Source organism: Cervus canadensis, chromosome 1 (assembly GCF_019320065.1).
Source record: "Cervus canadensis isolate Bull #8, Minnesota chromosome 1, ASM1932006v1, whole genome shotgun sequence".
NCBI lineage: Eukaryota > Metazoa > Chordata > Mammalia > Artiodactyla > Cervidae > Cervus > Cervus canadensis.
In genome coordinates, this window is record NC_057386.1 from 69,488,528 (window position 1) to 69,509,540 (window position 21,013).

The 21,013-nt window shown below is 38.5% G+C and overlaps 1 protein-coding gene across 1 annotated transcript in view; it reads left to right on the forward strand.

Annotated features, from left to right (window-relative positions):
* Positions 1-20,437, forward strand: part of PRMT9 (protein arginine methyltransferase 9) — a 29,321-nt gene extending 8,884 nt beyond the window's left edge. The window contains exons 7-12 of the mRNA XM_043484912.1: positions 5,061-5,253; positions 7,731-7,914; positions 10,437-11,151; positions 16,871-17,024; positions 18,867-18,989; positions 19,279-20,437. Coding sequence (XP_043340847.1) covers positions 5,061-5,253; positions 7,731-7,914; positions 10,437-11,151; positions 16,871-17,024; positions 18,867-18,989; positions 19,279-19,494 — 1,585 coding nt within the window. The 3' untranslated portion in view covers positions 19,495-20,437. The remainder of the gene's footprint in view (positions 1-5,060; positions 5,254-7,730; positions 7,915-10,436; positions 11,152-16,870; positions 17,025-18,866; positions 18,990-19,278) is intronic.
* The last annotated feature ends 576 nt before the right edge of the window (positions 20,438-21,013 follow it).

Below are 21,013 nucleotides of genomic sequence, written 5' to 3' on the forward strand. Positions count from 1 at the left end.
TACTTAAAAGGTTATTTAGTGGACTTTCGGATGAGAATGTATTATCTTCTGACCTTAAAATTCATGATATTTATTCCAGTCTTAATTTTATTTTTGCTTTTTTTTTTTTGTCTTTAAAACTTTCTTCAAAAATAAGACTCTTGGATTAACAATCAGCTTTCAGTTTTCTAGTGGAGAATTTAATTTTGATACAACATAGTATCCTTTTGATGTGTGATAAATTCATGAGAAAAATACTAAGTTCAAACTAATTTTAGAGTGAAATAAAAATTTCCGTGTGAAAATAATTTTATTTCTCCCAGTTTTCTGTTCTTAATAACTGTTGATATTATAATGTTTTATTGGTGCATGGGATGAAATTTCAGGATCTTAGTACCCTCGAGATTCTGAGATTTATGCAGTGTGATACAGGTGAAAATTTTTTTTAGTTATAAAAACTTCTTGGTTCTTTTTTTTGAACATTAATGAATTTTTTATTTTGCTGAAGTGTTGATCCATATTGTTTCAGGACTTTTTAAGGAGGCCCTCCATCTGATAACTCAGTAGTAGTAAATGTAACACATAAATATTTTAGGAAATACTGGTGATTGAAAGAAGAAAATAAAAATCATCCTGAGCGCCTCACTGGTAGATAACTACTGCTCATCTTCATAGTATATTCCTCCTTACACTCCTCAGTGTATGTTACAGGGTGATAAGTAAAGTAGTTAGTGATTGGTCAGGCACAGGCACTAACCAGAAAGTGGCCTTTGCCAGCAGATTGGCTGAATTAGAGTGAGATAGTTGGTTGTCAGCTCTGTGTAAGTAAATGTGTGTGTGTATAAATTTCATTTTGCTTCAGTAAAAATGATCAGTATCAGTAAATCTATTAAAATATCAGTAAATATATTAGCTCTAGTGAGCCTCTTCATGTTAATAGATGTGCTTCATGATTTCTTAAAAGTAGTTTCCTAGTGTTGCAGTTCCCAGAGTTTAGAGGTTTTAGGTTTTAAGAAACTTGGTTTATTAGATATAAAAACTAGAAATAAAAAACAGTAATTTATTGATGCAGAAATAGAAAAAACAGATCAGTGTAACACAATAAAGACTCTAGATACACCTTTGAATTTATAGGGATTTAGTATGTGATACAGATGAGGTATTTCATATGAGTGGAGAAAGGATAAACTGTTCAGTAAATGGAGATGAAGTGCTTCACTTGGGTAAAATTGTTGTTCTTCAGGTGCTCAGTCGTGTCTGACTCTTTGCAACTCCTTGGACTGCAGCACACCAGCCTCCCTGTCCTTCAAATGGTTAAAGTTAGATCTTTACTTTTGATTCCAAAATGAATTAAGTATCTAAGTGTAAAAAATTCATTAAGTGGTGAAGGCTTTCCAAAGCAAAACAGAGGGAGAATCTAGAAGCCATAAAAGATGGACAAATTTAACACATTAAAAGAAAATTGAATATCTGGTGAAAGACAGTATAAAGTTAAAAGGCAGATGACAGCTGAGGTAAAATTTCCAACTTTTAGAATAAAGTTAAGTTGGAGAAGACTCTTGAGAGTCCCTTGGACTGCAAGGAGATCAGCCAGTGCGTCCTAAAGGTGATCAATCCTGAGTGTTCACTGGAAGGAATGATGTTGAAGCTGAAACTCCAGTACTTTGGCCACCTGATGTGAAGAGCTGATTCATTTGAAAAGACCCTGTTGCTGGGAAAGATTGAGGGCAGGAGGAGAAAGGGACGACAGAGGATGAGATGGTTGGATGGCATCACTGACTCAATGGACATGAGTTTGGGTGAACTCCGGGAGTTGGTGATGGACAGGGAGGCCTGGCGTGCTGCAGTCCATGGGGTTGCAAAGAGTCAGACAGGACTGAGCGACTGAACTGAACTGAAACATATTTGCAATTGTCTATTAATGAGAGAAATGGAAATTAATAGGATAACATTTTTAACTGTTTACATTCTGAAACATTAAAAATGATTGATAAGGGGAATTCCCTGGTGGCCCAGTGGTTGGGACGCCACACTTTCACTGCCAAGGCCCCAGGTTTGATCCCTGGTTGGGAAAGTGAGATCCTGCAAGCCACACAGTGGGGCCAACGAAAGAGATAATATCCTACTTTCTCATGTTGTTGTTTAGTTGCTAAATTGTGTCCGACTTTTTGAGACCCCATGAACTGTAGCCCACCAGGTTCCTTGTTCGTGGGATTTCCCAGACAAGAATACTGGAGTGGGTTACCATTCCCTTCTCCAGGGGATCTTCCTGGCCCAGACATTGAACCTGGGTCTCCTGCATTGGCAGATGCATTCTTTACCACTGAGCCACTAGGGAAGCCTATTTTCTCATAGATATGGGGAAAATGTATACCCTTTTGGTGCAACATTTTAGTAGCTCAATTTGGTGATATCTAACAAAACTAAAGGTGTGTATAGTCTTTTATGTAATGTTTCTACTTCTGATAATTTGTCCTAATAAATGTGTACAGGGATGCTTACTATAACACTGTAATTGGAAAAACCAAAAAGCATCTGATGAAGCATTCACCCAGTGCAGTACTTTATTTTTTTTTTCCGGTGCAGTACTTTAAAGGAAACAGTTAAGGTGCATATGTAGAGAGGGAAAGAAGTTAATGACGATTAGTGAAAAAGAAGCCATAATTCTAGGAGCAGTGAGCATACATGGCCCTGAAATCTTGGCTTTTGAATACCATTCCTCACCACGGGGAATTGTAACTCCTTGAAGAAATGGCTGCTTCCCAGACTAGGGCAGAACAGACTGAAGATGACTGTGAAATAACTTGGGTCAGAAATTTAAGGAACTGCTGAAGAAAATGATGTGGGTGATTAAAGGTCACAGGAGCATGTTTGGAAGTGTCTCCCGCTGGCCAAATCTTGGACATTTTAAGCACCAAGATATATAAGGGCAGTTCCATTGAATAAAGTAAGAATCCATAAATCCCTACTTATAACAAATAGATTAATAAATGGAACTAAGATCCTGCAAGCAACATGGTATGACCAAAACAAAATAAAATTGTCCGCATTATGAGAAACAAAAATTGAAGAGATTTAAAGGATAGGACAGCTAAATTGAAACCATGATCCTGTATTGGGAGCAGGGGGGAAATTATACAAGACAGTTTTGATTTATTGATTCAGTTACTAAATACAGAATATAAACTATATTCTAGTATGAAGATGAAATAATACTGCATTTGATGTGTTATGACTAAGAAAATATCCTTTTGTTTATAATAAAGATACACTGAAGTATATCTGTGAAAGGATAAATGGGTATGATGAATGCAATTTTCTCTCAAATGGTTCAGAAGAAAGAGTATATGTGGAGAGAGAGAGAATATGGTACAAATAATGTGGTAGACTATTAAAAACTTGATGATTAAAGGATGTGAGAGTTCTTTAGACCACACTGGAAGCCTTTCTATACATTTGAAATCATTTTCAAAATAAAGAGTTAAGAGCAGAGGAAAATAAGTATAGTGGGTCTGAGCAACATACATACATATGATTACACGGAAAGAAAAAGGTGAGAGGGCACACACATCAAACTTCTCACAGGGAGGAAATGGATGCTATGAAGGTGGACTTTCACTTTTTACTACATTGTTTGAAGTTTTGACAGTAAGTTTATGTTCATGTACTAGGTAAGAAATTGAAAGGGAACTTGTCACATTCTTTTTGTTTCTGTAACTTGTGATTTCTAATTTAATTATGGTTAAACTCATTAATACTTCCATTTGATAGTCCATCTTTTTAGAATATAAGAAAATAATTTCTAAAAGTAGACTGTATAAAGCCCTGTAAAGACAGACAGGCTAATAAATGAGTGTGTATGAGAGGAGGTTGAAGTGTTTCCTGTTACAAGATGGTGTTTCTAAAATGCTCATCAAGTGTTTTTTCCAGTGTAAATTTTTATTGACATCAAACATTGTTACAGCAAGCACAGAAACCATACATTTATGATGGATTCAAGAAGTTGATACACTATGTACCAGTGCTCAGATCAAGGTCCAGAACCCCACCCCCAACCTACCAGGTCCTTAGGAAGAAACCCCTTCCAGTTACCAGCGCCCCACACCCCCAAGAGTGTCTACTGTCTTGACTTCTGACACCATAGATTATTTTGCCTGTTTTGAATTTCACACAAATGGTATCATACAGTATGAAGTCTCATGCTTGCCTTCCTTATTTCAACATGTCTGTGTTCTTGTGTGTGGTTTGTTGATTTTCATTGCTGCGGAATATGCCTGTCTGATGAATACACCACAATGCATTCCTCCATTTTGCTGTTGATGGATGTTTAGGTCATATCCAGTTTGGGGAGTATTGTGTTTATAGCACAGCTATAAACATTCTTAAACATTCTTTTGGTGGTTGTGTGTATGAATTTCCCTTGGCCATGTTTCTGGAAGTGCAAATGTCAGACACCTTGAGGTTCCCATATTAAGAGTGAATCTAGAATAGTCATGTTCAGCCTGAATAGGAACTATGAAACTCTTCCAAAGTGGTCTTTTTAATTTTATATTCCTACCAGTAGTATACAAGCTTGTATACTTTTCAATACTTGATATGGACTGTTTATTTTCCCCATTCTGGTGGTTGTGTAGCGTGGCTTTAACTTCATTTCCCTCACGACTGACTTTTCATATTGGCTATTTGTTCTTTTGTGAAGTGTCCGAGTCTTTTGCCCATTTTTGGATTTCTTTTATTGTGGGCATTAAGAAATATATTTTGGATATTTGTCCTTTGTTGAGTAGATGTATTACAAATGTCTTTTACTCAGTGGCTTGCCTTTAACATTCTTCCTGGATATCTTTTGATGAGGGGAGTTCTTAATTTTAGCATACACCTATTATTTGTTTTCGTTTATAGTTAGTGATTGTGTATGTTAATGTGTTTAAGAAATCTTTGTCTATGATGTTTTATTGCATTTTTGTGCTTATTTTTGCTGGATTCAATATTAGACAGTGTTACTTGATTCTTTAAAAAAAAAAGAAAAAAAAACAAACCAACTCATCTTTTTCCCTTTCCTCTCTCATTCCCCTTCTCACCAGGGTGGGTGTTAAGGACGTTGCTGGAATCTGTTTGCCAACTAATGTGAAGTTTCAGAGCCCAGCTTATTCTTCTGTAGATGGAGAAGAAACAATTGAACCTTATACAACCGAGAAGATGAGTCGAGTTCCTGGAGGATATTTGGCTTTGACAGAGTGCTTTGAAATTATGACAGTAGATTTCAACAATCTTCAGGTAAAAATAAATATTTAGTTATTGGTTTTAAGCATTAAATTTCATGCATTGTTTAAAATAGTTAATACATAGGACAGTCTTAGGAGTATGCATGGGATTCCACTTACTGTGTGTAGGGAAAATGATTATTTGCTTTACTTTTATTTTTTTTTAAGTTTTATAAACTTTTTATTTTAAAACATTTATTTATTTATTTTTCATTTATTTTTATTAGTTGGAGGCTAATTACTTTACTTTTAAATACAGAGGGAAAAAATCCCAAAGGTTTTGGGACTGTGCAACGTACCTGGTGCTTTCACGTGTATTCTTAGGTGGCTCGCTTATTTATTTCTTTTTGGTTGTACTGGGTCTTTGTTGCTGCGCCTGGACTTTTTCCAGTTGTGACGAGTGAAGGTCACTCTGTTGCAGAGCAGGGGCTTCTCATCGCAGTGTCCTCTCTTGTTGCGGAGCACAGGCCCTAGGACTTGTGGACTTCAGCAGTTGCCGCGTGAGAGCTTAGTTGTCCCACGGCATGTGGGATCTTCCCAGACCAGGGATCAAACCCGTTTCCCCTGCATTGGCAGGTGGATTCTTATCCACTGTAACATCAAGGAAGTCCTGAGGTTGCTCTTAAAACAGCATTGCAATACAGTTATAATTATCCTTGTGCTGTTACGTTAATTCCTCCCCACCCCCCCGATATGAATGCAAGGGCAGGAATTATAACCTAGATCTTCCAGCATTTCTCTTTCATTTCAGATTAACAGTTTTCCTTGACATGAAACATAACTCAGATCTCTAGGTTGTCTGGGTGTTAGGGTGACCAGCCGTCTTGGCTTGCGCAGGACTGAGAGGTTCCTGAGAAACAGTCTTGGGCAAACCAGGAAGCTGGCATCATCCTAATGTATCTGTGTGTGCGTGGGCCTGCACTGAGCAGAGAAAGAGCTCAAGGAGTTTGAGAAAGTTACATCGAGTCCTTCTCTGGTGATCTCTAAGTAAGGCTAAATGTTTAAGTATATTAACCTTAAGTACGTTAAGATTTTGAGATGAAACTTGCCAGGGGACAGAAGACTTTGTGAGTGTCATTTTCACCTAAGATCTTTATAATTTAATAAAAGCTTTCCCCTATTAATTGTTAATAGGTTTTTTTGTTTTGTTTTGAGGTGATTTGGAACTAAATTAATACTTTGGCATTGCTGAGGCTGAGCTTTGCCAGCATTTGTTTTCTGATACAGCAGTATTACAATTTTTTTTGTTCTTTTAAGTCCTCATCCCTGCATGACTACACACCTCCCTTCCTCGGTCCTTACCCCTTCCCCCACCCCTCCTCAGTCTCCAGACACAAACCCAGGTTAACATCTGTGCTTCAAAGTGAGTGAAAGTCACTCACTCATGTCTGACTCTTTGTGGCCCCATGGACTATACGGTCCATGAAATTCTCTACTGGAGTGGATAGCCGTTCCCTTTTTCAGGGGATCTTCCCAACCCAGGGATCGAACCCAGGTCTCCCGCATTGCAGGCAGATTCTTTATCAGCTGAGCCACAGGGGAAGCCCAAGAATACTGGAGTGGGTAGCCTATCCCTTCTCCGGTGGAACTTCCCAACCCAGGAATTGACTTCTCCCCAACTGGCATCTCCTGCATTGCAGGTGGATTCTTTACTAAGTGATAATCCATAAATTGTTAAGTTCCAATGATCTGAGTTCTATTGATTTACTAGAGTGGCTCACAAAATCAGGGAAGCATGTTACTTATTAGGCTCTTAAGCATTACTTATTACCCTTTTTACTTATTAGGCTTATTAGACAGGGATGTAACTTGGGGACAGTCACATGAGGAGATGCTTAGGGATAGGGGTGAGCGAAGGCGAACAGGGCTTCCGTGCCGTCTCCAAGAGCATCCTGCTCCCCAAATCTCCACGTGTTCACCAACATTGTTCCAATATTTTAATGTTTCTTCTCCGCAACAGCCCCCCAAAAAACACATTAAGTCCTTAAATTTGAAAGTAATATCTGCCTGTTTAACATTTTCAAGTAATACATTAAAAAGGAAGAAGAAAAAGTATGTATCTTCCTTTTTAAAATCTGGGTCCTTCTTTCCCCAGGTCACCAGCTTGAAATATATCTTTTCAGACTTGCTTTTCTAATCTGCACACACACACACACACACACATACGAATGCACACACACATTTTTTAGAACAGAATAATCCCTCTTGCTTCACCACTTGCTGCCTTCATTCAACAGTATGTCGTGGACTTTTTCTACATCAGTAGTATGTATCTGCCTCATTGTAATGACTCGCGGTATTCCCTACCATATACTGTATATCACATCTTCCCATTCAGTATGCTTAGATGGTTATAGGTGTGCTGTGATTTTGGTCCCCTAAGGGTTCTGGGTGGGGCTGAGAACTTATAGAAATGAGAAGTGATATGATACTGGGGCATGCATGTATTAAATGTCTAAAATTCTCTTATTCCTTTTACCTTTTTATCAGGAATTAAAAAGCCTTGCAACTAACAAACCTGATAAGATTGGTATCCCCGTCACTAAGGCAGGCATACTTGATGCCATTGTGGTTTGGTTTGTACTCCAGCTTGATGACGAGCACAGTTTATCCACAAGTCCTAGTGAGGAAACATGCTGGGAACAGGCTGTCTACCCTGTTCATGATCTTGCAGGTATATCTTGTCTAATTTTTTGTTGTTTTTCTTTAAAAAAAAAAAAAAATGTTGTCTTAATCCTCTAAGCATTTGAGTCAGTGTCAGAAAATTGAATGTGAAGTTTCCAGTCAAGGGAGACTGGTTAAATCTTTCAAAATTTGCTCTTTCTTTGTTTTTTTTTTTTTCTCTCTTTGTTTTTTAAAAGTAGTTTTAAGTGATATGTATGGTTAAGAAGAGAGTCTTAAGTCGACCTGTACACACTGCTACATTTAAACTAGATAACCAACAAGGGTCCACTGTAGTGCACAGGGAACGCTGCCGAACACTCTGTAATAACCTAAATGGGAAAAGAATTTGAAAAAGAATAGATACGTGTATATGTACAACTGTTATACACCTGGAACTAACACAACATTGTTAATCAACTATACTCCAATATTAAAAAAAAAAAAAAGGTTAAAACACAAATATGCTGCATACCATTCAAAAATATGTATCATTAAATCATTTTTTCGGCTCTGATTACTCTTGTTATGAGTAGATGAGAGAAATGCTAGTCCATTTTTTGGGAACACAGTGGAGAAATATTACTTACAGAGCAAAAATTTTTTATTGCTCACAGAATCTGACGGCATCTGTGGAGCCCCAGGCCCTAAAAATATGCACACTCATATAAGTACAAAATCTTGCAGTTTAGAGTTCATGAATTCATGAACTTACCTAGGGAAGTCCTATATTAAAGATACTTTTTATTTACTTACTTTGTAAAAATATATATATATTTTTTATCATGTGGGATCTCTTAGTTGTGGCATTTGGGATCTAGTTCGCTGAACAGAGATCGAACCTGGGCCCCCTGCATTGGGAGCGTGGAGTCTTAGCCACTGGACCACCAGGGAAAGTCCCAAAGATAACTTTTTATAAAGAAAGTTTTTACTAGTAATTTGATGTGGTTCAATATAGTTTACAGCAGTTGTATTACAGAGAAAAATTCTACTGTTTTATAACTGGAAGGTAATATTTACTTCTGTATAGTCTGTCCATCAAGGATCTAATTTGGCAAGCCCGTTAAGTCATGGAATCAGTATAGTATTGTGGCAGAGTATGGTTCTAGACTCAGTCAGATAAATTTGAAATCGGATCTTTGCTAATACTCCTTTGCTGGTCTTGCTGGTTATTTCTTAGAGCTTTTGTTATGTGATTTATAAAAATGGAAGGGTGCTGGGAATTCCCTGGTGGTCCAGGGGTTAGGACTCCCAGCTTCTGTCGTGGGGGCGCCGGTTTCAATCCCTGGCCAGGGAACTAGGATCCTGTAAGCTGTGTTGCGGTTGTGCTAAGAAAGAAAAAGAAAAGTGAGGGGTGACAATGCTGTCTACTTTGCAGGATTGTTGTAGGAGTTATTAGACATATCGAATGTAAAATGCCTACCATAGTGACTAGCACTGAATAAGTAACATTTTAAAATTTTGTTTGTTTATTCTAACTCTCAGTAACTTAGATGGTATTTTTTAAAAAATCCTTAGGGAAAGGATATTTTAAACGTGTAAACACAAGAATAGCAACTTGTATTTTCAACGGGCTCTATGGCTGATAAGAAAATGCAATTATGTTTACACTTTATAAAGTTTTACCACGTGTGAAAGCTCATGGACAATATAGTCTTTTTATTATTGTTACTTTTATTTATTTATTTTTGGTTGCACTGGGTTCTCATTGCTGGTTGTGATGAGAGGGGCTCCTCTTTTTCTGCAATGCGCAGGCTTCTCTTTGAGTGGCTGCTTTTGTGATGGAGCGCAGGCTCTAGACGCACGGGCTTCAGTAGTGGTGGACTTTAGAGCCGGCGGCATGTGGAATCTTCCTGGTTCAGGGATCGGACCTGTGTCCCCTGCATGGGAGGGCAGATTCCTAACCACTGTACTACCAGGGAAGTCCACGATGTAGTTTTTATTGTAGGACTTAGTCCTTCCTTACCTTTTCAGATTTCTAAACATTTAAGAATATCTAAACACTTACAGTTAAGAAATATTACTGATAAGGTGCTATTGAATGCTGCCTTGTTTTTTCAGAAATTTCTCTTAGAGAAAAGAATGTCCCTTTAAGCTAAAGTGAGGTTTGGTATTGATTTCTGAATTTCATCTATCTTTGTTATTGCTGGCTTCGTTAACAAAGAAGATTGGGAGTCTCCTATAGTCCTTCCCCTACCCTCTATTATGGGGGTCATTGATGATACATAGTGATTACAGTAAAAGCACTATAATGCTGTTAGTTAGGGTCGAATAATGAGCTGTTGAATCTATTATGCTGTAAGTTAATTGGCTCTTCAGACATCAATTTTTCCTTATGTAAAGCTGAAGGCATTTCCCTAGTTTTTTTAAAGACAGATTAATTCACTTAATTGTAATTAAGTCCATAAATGTAGTCTTTCCTGTAGTTGTTTAAAACATGGGGGGAGGACCGAGGTGTTTGTGTGATCCTTGGGCTTATAAATACTCATATTCATTGATTACATGTTTTTTTCCCTTTTTTCCTGTTTTACAAAGACTACTGGATAAAGCCTGGGGACCAGGTGATGATGGAAGTGTCTTGTCAAGATTGTTACTTAAGAATCCAGAGTATCAATGTCTTCCATTCAGAACATGAGATGGAGGTCGGGAAAAGTTTTACCAGGAATAAAGACTTGCTGTCTTTTGGAAATGAGGCTGAACTCTGTAGTGCTCTGGCCAACCTTCAGACCAGTAAGCCAGATGTGGAGCAGACGTGTGTATTGGAATCTACAGAAATTGCTTTGCTTAATAACATCCCATACCATGAAGGCTTTAAAATGGCAATGAAGAAAGTGTTGTCTTCATTGACTCCGGAGAAACTGAGTCAGGCCATGGATACTCAGTGTCAGAATAACGAGATGAGCTGTGAAAGTGGACTGAGTAATGTTGACCGGAGCATCCCTGAGCCTTTGTATGTGTTAGATGTGTCTGAGGGCTTCTCTGTTCTGCCTGTGATTGCTGGCACCCTTGGGCAGGTTAAACCTTACAGTTCTGTGGAGAAAGACCAGCATCGTGTCACTCTGGACCTCATATGTGAAGCCAATCACTTTCCTAAAGACACACTTGAGTTTTGGTTGAGACACGTGGAAGATGAGTCTGCTGTGTTGCAAAGGCCAAAATCAGACAAATTGTGGAGTATAATTATATTGGATGTCATTGAGCCATCTGGACTCATTCAGCAGGAAATAATGGAAAAGGCTGCAATATCCAGGTAAAACACAAAAATACAACCTTTGGATTATTTGAGCTCAGACTTCATGTAAACTCTTTTAGTTCCTTAATAGCATAACTGCACGAATGAGTCATGATCATTGTGTGTTCCTCAAGCTTTGCTTTTCAGGACCTGTGACTTTGTGTCTTTCTTTTTCTGTGCATGTTATTATTGAGTTTTTTTTTTTTTTCCCCCTAAAGGAATCCCCCCTGAATTTATAGGTTTTAACTTTTGTGGTATATAAACAGTATAGGAACACTGGTGAGAATGCATACCAAATTGTGGCAGCAGAAGGCAGACTGTCAGGAAAAAAGCATTTGCTTATACGGTTAACTATATTTTAGGTTTCATATGCATTTTCTTTTGTTAACCGCACTTACCTTTTCATATGAGGTAACCAGTAAAAATCACTACCATTTTGTATTGTTTAAAACAAACTTGTACATACCCTAGATTATGGGGATATAGAGGTCTGACATACATACATAGAAATATATACTCATACTCTCTCTCTCTTAAAATTTTAAACAAGTGTACTTTAGATAGATTGTAGAACAAGGAGCTGAAAGGGTGTGAATCTAGTCTCAAATTTGTCCCTGAATTTCTAAAGTAGTAACATTTTCTGTAAGCCATTTAATACCTGTTGTCTTCAGTTATGAAATGAGGGGTCCTGGACTAGATGCCTTTGAAGGCATTTTAGCTCCCCGAATTTGTCACACAAATGAGGTTTGACTTATTTGGCAGAATCACTGTGGAAAGATGTACTGTTTACCTAACGGTTTATTTTTAGTTTTCTTTTTCTGATTTTTTTTTTATTGTGGTAAAATGAACATAACATGAAATTTTTCATCTTAGCTATCTCTAAGTTCAGTGGTATTATTATAAATATTTTATTAATATTGTGCAGTCATTACTTCCATTCTCATAACTCTTTTCATCTTGTAAAACTGAAACTTTATAGCCATTAAACAGTAATTCTTCATCCCACCCTCCCTGCAGCTGCTTACAACCACCATTCTACTCTGCTTCTGAGTTCGACTGCTCTGCATCATGACTGGAATCATGCAGTTTTGTGTGTGTGTGTGAGACTGTTTATGTCACTTAGCATCATGTTCTCCAGGTTCATCCATGTTGTAGTACATGTAAGAATTTCCTTCCTTGTTAAGGTGGAATAATGTTCCTTTGTATTATGTTGTCACATTTTGCTTATCCACTCATTGATGGACTGATAGTTATTTTAGTGGGAAACAACTTATATGCTGCCTACAGTCCCTTTTTGATGTGTCTCTCAGTAGAGGGAGGGGTCCTACCAGTGGCTTGGGTGGGACGGTGTTTTGGGAGAGGTGGGACGGGGACAGTGTGTTGCAGGATGTGTGGCACCTCTGGTGACGGAACGCTAGTAGCAGGCTTCCCTGGTGGTTCAGTGGCCAGGAACCTGCCTGCCAGTGCCGGAGACATGGGTCTAGTCCCTGGTCGGGGACTGCACCACACCTGCTGAGCCTGTGCTCCGGAGCCCGCGAGCTCGTCCTCGGCAACAAGAGACGCCGCTGCAGTGAGATGCTGCTGCAGTGAGAAGCCCGTTTGCTGCAACTGGAGAGCAGCCCCCGAGCTCTGCAGCTGGAGAGAAGCCTGTGCTGAAGACCCAGCACAGCCAAGAATAAATACATTAATTAAAAAAAAAAAATGCTCATAACCCTTTGACCAGCCTGTTAGCCAGGGTTCCCCTTCTCCCCTCGGGACGCCTCCTGAGTAACGGGAGAGAACCAGTGCTCCGTCCCTTCAGCCTGATAAGCTTGTGCACAGGCTCCTTGCCAGCTCCTCTGGAGGTGGACACGGCTTCCCTTGGTCCTGGGGCCAGTGGTGTGCAGACTCTCACCCAGGCCTTTCATTATCATCTTTAGTTACTGACAGCAGAGAGGCCTCACGACCAGTCAAAGAGGATGAAGTTCAGGGTTGGGAGGCGAGAGTGTTTTTAGGATAAGGATAAAAGGCATCTGTCACATCACTGAATACCAGCCCTCCCAAAGAAAGGTCAAGGAAAAAACAAGCCATTTCACAAACTATTAAGTTCCTTTGTTGTTACTGTTTTAAAATGTTTATTCTTAATTTTTTTTTCAGTCCCAGTAGATTAAAATACAGGAGACAGTTTAAAAGCTTGGTGGACTTTTTTTGTTTTTTAATTTAAACCTGTTTTAAAACACTTTTGTGTTGGATCACAAGGAAACAGTGAAGAGTTTCTTCAGAATTTTTGCCATTTATGGTTAGACTTTTGAGTTGGAACAATTTTTATTTTTTTCCTTGAAGGCACAGATGGTTCAGAAATATTATTGGCTTTGCAGAGGATTCCACTGAGGAGTCTGGCAGCTGCCTTGGTGTGACAACAAAACACTCAGTGTCAGGAAAGCCAAGCAGAGCTTCAGGGAGTTACTGTTTTATCTACACATAAGTAAGACATTCCAGTTAGTAGTGGTAACACTGGGTCAAGGAGGATTTGTACAGGATTTTAGATTAAAATAGTGTGAACGTGGCCTTTTAAAATAATCTGCATACTTGCTTTCGTGACGTGTTTATCTCTGGCATGGCTTTTAGTACATGATCCAACCTTTCTGATTTTTTAGGTATCCCCTGATGTACTTTTTACTTTGTTTAGCCTGATTTTCTGGTTACTCCCTAAGTGATTTAACTGTATTACCCTCCCTCCTGTTCTGTCTCCTATAGATTTTATGGCTAGAAGGCTGGCTGTTACTAACCTGTGTGCTTTTTGTTTACCGATTTCATAGAACAGTACCCTCTTGTGGCTATATAGGGGTGGAGGGAATTAGTCAAGCATCATGCAGGGCTGTGGCTTAGTATCTCATGTAAGACTTTGTGATCTTAAGAAAAATTAGATCTGGTTTCATTTAAATGGATTACAATTAGCAGATAACTTCAGTTCAGAAAATTTAGTACCTTGAGTTGTCAGGATTAAACTTGATCCATTTGAGGGAAATGGGTAAGTTTTCTCAATTCTTTAGGGAGATATTAAAATTGTATATGATTTGGTAAAGGCATGGATTGGAATTTTTTTAAGAGCTGTGTGATTTTGTTGAGGTATGTGACTTTACTAATTGTGTGGAGATTCAGTTTCTACTAGACTTTACCCAAAATGCTAAGAGTTGGTAGGACAGGAATAATGAAAATGAGTAAAGCATTGGGGTCAGTGGGGTCCACTTTTAGGCTAATTTATGTAAGAACTTACCACAACTTAAATGACCATGTACTTCGTGCAGACAGATCTTCCTGACTTCTGATGAAGACTTGTCTCAGTCAGTCTGAGGCCATGACACTCAGGATTCATCTCTTTCTTTGCTGTTTCTTTGCTCATGAAATGACCTGGTTATGATTTGGCTCCCTGTCAGCTAGTCTTTAGGGCAGGCTGTTAATGAGAGCAGCCTGTTTAACTTTTGTCAACTTCTGTCAGGTTTTTACTTTGAAAAATGTCAAACTTAAGAAAAATTGCAAGAAAAGGTACAGCACACACAAGACTGTTTTCTCTGCTGAACCATGATGGTTGTTGGCCTCCTGACCTTCCCCCTTCACTTTAACAGCTCAGCATGTGTCTCCTTAGAACAGGGGCTTTCCCCTACATATCGCAGTAAGATGATCACACTCAGGAAGCTTAACAGTGATCAAGTACTATTATTTTACAGATAGTCTGTGTTAAAATTTCCCCTGCTTATCCCAGTAATACTCTTCGTTGCTTTTTTTCCTCCCCAGTTGAGTTCTAATCAAGCGGTCTGTATTACATTTAGTTGCCATGTCTTTTGACTGTTCTTCAGTTGATATTCTGGTTTTAGATCATTTTAAATGGTTGAGATAATCAGTTTAGTAAAAACAGAATTAATATTAAAATAATTTGAAACTAAGCCGAAGTGCCAAAGTGGTTTTGAGGAATGTGATGCTTTATAGTTTGTCAAGATTTTAATGATCTTTTCAGGAAAACTGCATAGCATACAATTTTAGAAATGTATAGGAACTAATTTTTTAGGTATGCACAAATTTATGTATTGGTCAAAAACTTTGTCCTGTATTTTTATAAATAGATCCTTACTGACTAGAAATATTTAATAGTAAAAGCTTACTATGAAAGGTCTATATGATAGTATGAAGTCCAGCTGTCTGTAGTAGCAGCCTGTCTAGAAGTTCAAGTGGAAACCGATTTGGAATGTTCAGTAAGGATGAGGGATTTAACGTTTGATTTCAAATGTGGCAAATGATTAAAGTACCTTAATGTATCTTCCACGCCTCTTTCATTGGATGGCAGCAGTGACCCTGCCCCCCAACCCCGCCCCGCACTGCTCTCACACCTCTCAGAGCTCAGGGGTGTGGAGACAAGACTGTATATGTGGGCGTGGGAACTGCCTTGGCCTGAGCGCCTCATGTTTCAGATGGGAACTTCTCCCATAGGCATAGCTTCCAAGCTCTAGCAATAGGAACATGTGGTTACAAGTTACCCCACACTCCGGGAAGCCCAGAGGTGGTGTACCTTCCCAATGGGCGTTTATAGTGTATAGTTTTCCTAGTTCAGGTGCATGTACCCATTAAGAAACATTTAAAAACTTTTTTTTTTTTTTTAAATCATAAGCAGTGTTGTTGATAACTCAGCTGACATTCCACCTTTGTAGAATTTCCAGGGAAACAAAAGTGAATCCAAGATAATTGTAGGAAGAGAAGGTGTTTTGTTAGCCCTTTATTCATACACTTGACTTCAGAGTATTTGGATTTTTAATCACTTTTTTCTTTCAGTGTTTAACTTTTTATTCTGAAATAATTTCAAGCTTACAGAGAAGTTAGAGAATAGTACAAAAAACCACACATGAACCTTACATCCAGGTTCACAGATTGTTACTGTATGGCCACATACGCTTTATTATCTCTGAACACTTAAAAGTTTCAGATACCATATTCCTGTACCCCTAAATACTTCAGTGTGTATTTTGTAAGAAAAAGGACATTTTATATAATCATCACACACTTATCAAAAGGAGGAAATCTATATGGACATAGTACTGATATCTAAGGGAAACAAAGTCTTACTTGGATATTTCACCACTTGTGGCAGTAATGCCCTTCATAGGTCCAGAATTCAATCCAGGGTCACACATTGCATTTAGTTTTAGTCTCGTTTATTCTGCAACAGTTCCTCAGCCTTTCGTGACATTCACAGTTTCGAAAAGTGGAGGCCTTTTATTTTGTAGAATGTTCCTCATGTTTCTTACTAGAGTCAGAGTATTCATTTGAGAGAGGAATACCACAGAAGTTTGGTCACATTAGGAGGCATATATGTTGCTTTATCCTAGATCTGTGGATCTGAATTTAGATGAGTTGGTTTACGTTGTATCCATCAGGTTTTTCCACTCAACTTGCTCTTTTCCCTTTGTAATAAGTCATTTATGGGGGTGAAACTTTGAGACTCTTAAATATCCTTGTCCTAATTAAACTTTCAGCCTCTAGTTTTAATAGCCACTGATGACTCTTCCCGAACCTGAAAACTTGCACTCATCCAGCTCACTGGTTACTTTTCAGGGGGTCTACCAGTCTGCCATGGTGAACTACCAGCCAGGTACCAGTCTAAAGACCATTACACCGTATACTGTCTTAGATCCCCAGTGATTTGGTTACTGATGTTTATAAAATGTAGGGAATCGAGATGCCTTTTAAAGCACTTGTCCTCCTCCAGGTGTTTGCTCCAGTCTGGAGGCAGGATCTTTCCCCAGCACGTGCTGATGCTTGGGTTGCTCGTGGAGTCGCAGACGCTGATGGAGGAGAGTGCTGTCCAGGGGGCGGAGCGAACTCTTGGCTTCAACATAGCGCCCTTCATTAACCAGTTTCAGGTAAGTGTTTAGGAAAGAAGTTCAGCCGGGTGGCCGTCACCCACAGTCTACCCTCTGTCTCTGTAGGTCTGTAGTCACTGTTTAACCGGATTGCTCTGGTACTCAGTTTTCTAGAGCCAAGGAACTTACTAGTGGTAAAAATCAAACCTTACGGTTAGTATAGCCAAGAATTCTGTTCCTGACAGAAGTCTATGACTCTTGTTCTGAACCACTGTTGTAAATGAAAAATAGGGTACCAGGTTTAGTCTTATGAAAAATTATGATCCTTGTCTAAAAAAGCAGCCACCAGGAGACCTCTGTTCTCAACATGAGCTCTTAATCACACTTGAGACTTGAGGCTGGCAGGGGAAGGCGGGAGCAGCTCATGTCTGGGCATTCAGACCTCAGGGAGCAAGAGTGAGTGTAGGAGCTCAAGGAAAAGGGGTTACTTACTGTTTGGAAAACAAGGATATAGTGCTGGCAAAAGTACCAGCAGCAAAGTAGAATTCGTCAGTTGTAATTGTGGAATAGATGGAATGTCTAGGGAAGAGGTGGAATCTGCTGAGTAAGCCGGAACAGCATTTTGGGAAGTGGGGTGTTGAGTACTAAATTAAAGGAGTGATATCTAAAGCCTATAGGTGGTAGTAAGCTCTTGAATATGCATTGTTAGATCTTCCATGAACAGTATTTGCTCAACAAATATAAATTTTTTGAGGAAATGATTTTTTCAGAGCAGGCTAAAGTTTTGGAGTTTATTTAATCTCAGTTTTTTGGAGTTTAATAAAGAAAATGTACTTACCAGAAGACCTAAGTTTGTAGTCCAAAAATACCACCTTCTACTGTCTTTCTAGCTTCTCTTTGATCCTGACATCAACAGTTCTTTGATTCCATCAGAATCTACAATATTTTAATCCTGCCATCTTTTCACCTTTTCACCCCACCTCATATCCTCCTTTCTTTAACAGCTTATATTCCATGGTCGATACAGTTTCATGCTGCCATGTTTCTGCTGGCCTGGGGGCAGTCCCACCTCGGTTAAACCCAACTTTCTGCCTTCTCTACACTGGTACCCCTGCAGCTGAACATGTTGACGGTGGCCTTACTTCAACGTATGCCCAGTCATCCCAAGAGGCTCCATAAGCTCGCTGGGCGATTCTATGTTTCCTAGTCCGCTCGCTCATTTCCTGAGCTGTTGTCTCGTCCCCTCCTCCGTGGTGTGCTCGGTCACTCAGGCTTTTCCCACTCTTTGCGACCCCAGGGACTATAGCCCATCAGACTCCTCTGTCCATGGGACTTTCCCGGCAAGAGTTCTGGTGTGGGTTGCCATTCCCTCCTCTAGGGGATCTTGACTTGGGGATAGAACCCAGGTCTCCTGCATTATGGGCAGATTCTTTACTGTCTGAGCTACTAAGGAAGTGATTTTTTTTTTTTAATCATAATTTGCAAAGTTGAGAACCACTGTCTTCCAGATAATAAACAGTTTTCAAAATGAAATCTATTAATTGTTCAGTGGAATTTGGCATATTTTCTTAAATAATACAATAATTAATGCTGTGCTATTTGCTTATTAGTTCATCTTCACACATAAGCACATCCTTGTTTAACAATTTTGGGAGCTGTTTAATCTGCTTTTATCTGAGTAGTTGAAATCATAGAAAATTATTTAACAAACCTAAAACTTGGTTTGTTCATTCTTCCTGTAAAACTGGAGTCGTGGAAGTCTTTTTTTGCTTTAAGGTTGATGTGGCAATTAAATGAGGTAGTTGATATAAAAAGCACCATATCACTGAGCTAAGTACAAAGCAAGAAACTTGGGTCACAAAAAGGACTGAATTAAAAGCAAAACTTTTCTACTTTCTTTAGGTACCTATTCGTGTATTTTTGGACCTATCCTCATTGCCTTGTATACCTTTAAGCAAACCAGTGGAGCTCTTAAGACTAGACTTAATGACGCCATATTTGAACACCTCTAACAGAGAAGTAAAGGTAAAATGATCATTCTTGTCATATTCAGAACTATCTTAGATTATGTAATACTTTACATACTTAAAATAGCTTTAGCCACTTTCTTTGAATTTAAATGTTACTTTCTAAACAGTATCCAGACCTGAGTTTGGGTAAATATCAGTGACTAGAATAGGTTGGTAATTAATTTGAATTGGGTTATTAAATGTATTTCTTTATAAAATTTGGATCTAAAACTGACTAAAAAGACAAAGACTTATCCAAGTCTACTCCATCTGATGGGATTCTTGCAATCTCTTAATGTTCATAGGTACGCATTTGTAAATCTGGACAAGTGACTGCCATTCCATTTTGGTATCATATGTACCTTGATGATGAGATTATGTTAGATACTTCGAGTGAAGCCTCTCACTGGAAACAGGCTGCAGTTGTTTTAGACAATCCCATCCAAGTGGAAACGGGAGACGAACTTGTACTCAACATCCAGCACCACAAAAGCAACGTCAGCATCACCATAAAGCAATGAAGAGCAGTTTTCTAATGAAAAAATGTGGAAGTAGAGCAGCGGGTTTCCAGTTCTTCTAGTCTGAATTAGTAGTGGGATTGTAATCATAAAATGGAGGTGTATTTAAGTCCTTGAAATGGTCAAATATTTTTTAAAAATTGACATTAATAAAGTGTATTTAAAAGGCCCTAACTAAAGAGTAGCGTTATTACAAAAATCTTGCTGCAGACTTCCTTTCTGGCAAAGGCTGTCATTAATTTTTCAAATTAGGAACTTTTTATTGCTTGGTTTTACTTACTATAATTAAATTTTGCCAAACTTGTTAGTCTGTACTCTAAAGCTGTAAAGATAAGGAATTTTGAGTCTCCTATTCATTTTTTAGACATTCTGGCTATTTTCCTTAAATCTGAACTTTCGGTGAGGGTACCTCAAAAAGTTGGTTTCCACTGAAGATTGAGGATGTTTATGTCTACCTGTAAATTCTAAGCTTGCTTCTTGTAAATGTTCAAATACTTCTGAACCACCTTCTCAGTTTTGTGTTTTGGGAATGCAAATCTGAGTAAGACTTTTAAGCTACAGACTAAATGTAATTTAAGAGTAAAAGGACAAAAAAAAAATCTTAGGAAGCAGCATTTTTCCTGGTCTACCTTAAGCAAAGAAAAATTTTAAAGCTGATGAATTCAGAAAGAGTTAAACCTAAACCACTATTTTTCAAAGTTCTGATGTGAATACACAGTAAGAAAAAAAAAAAATTAGTCCAGATTTCACAGACCTGAAATAGAGAGATTAATAAAGATTATCATACATTGTATATACTGTGTGCTCTGTAGGTAAGCCACGCAGAAAATAAGATGTACCTTCTCTCCACACTGTCTGTTCTCCTTGCCTTTAGTAGTATACTGCCCAACTTTACTTTCAGTAGAAATGTTTCGTTTATAATAGACAATAAAAACTTTGTGCCTAATTACTGTGTACCTGTGTGTGTGTGTGTGTGCACTTAAATATATAAAGCACAGATTTTGAGAAATAAATACTTACCCTTGCTATTTGCAACACACTACCTGGCACTTTCTATATTTATTTTCAGTGTAAAATGTTAGGCGCAATGGGTTGTGATTAAGAATTAGAGGAACTCTATCTAACCTAAGTAGTAAATTTCTCCCAGAGAGTATCTGCAAGTCTTGTGACTGGGGTCTGATAAACAGGACTACTCAGCCCAGATTTATGTTTGCTGACACCTTTAGTAGCCCTAAAGAAGAGCAAACTCTGTTTCTATCACAAGTTTCTTATTCTTCCACTCTTTCGTCCAGTTCATTCTTTTCATCTCCAGGTCCTAGATAACCTATTAGTCTGTTCACCTTGGTGCAGATAATGATTTTTTAGACAGTAGTTGTTTTAAGATTAATAGATTAGGTCCTAGACGCTTCTCCTAGTAGGAATGTAAGACACAGGCATCTCTCACTGTTAGGTATATGATTTTCAACCCTTTAATTTGGGGGGCTTAAGTTTTTCTGCTGTGCCTCTAATCACAAGAGATATA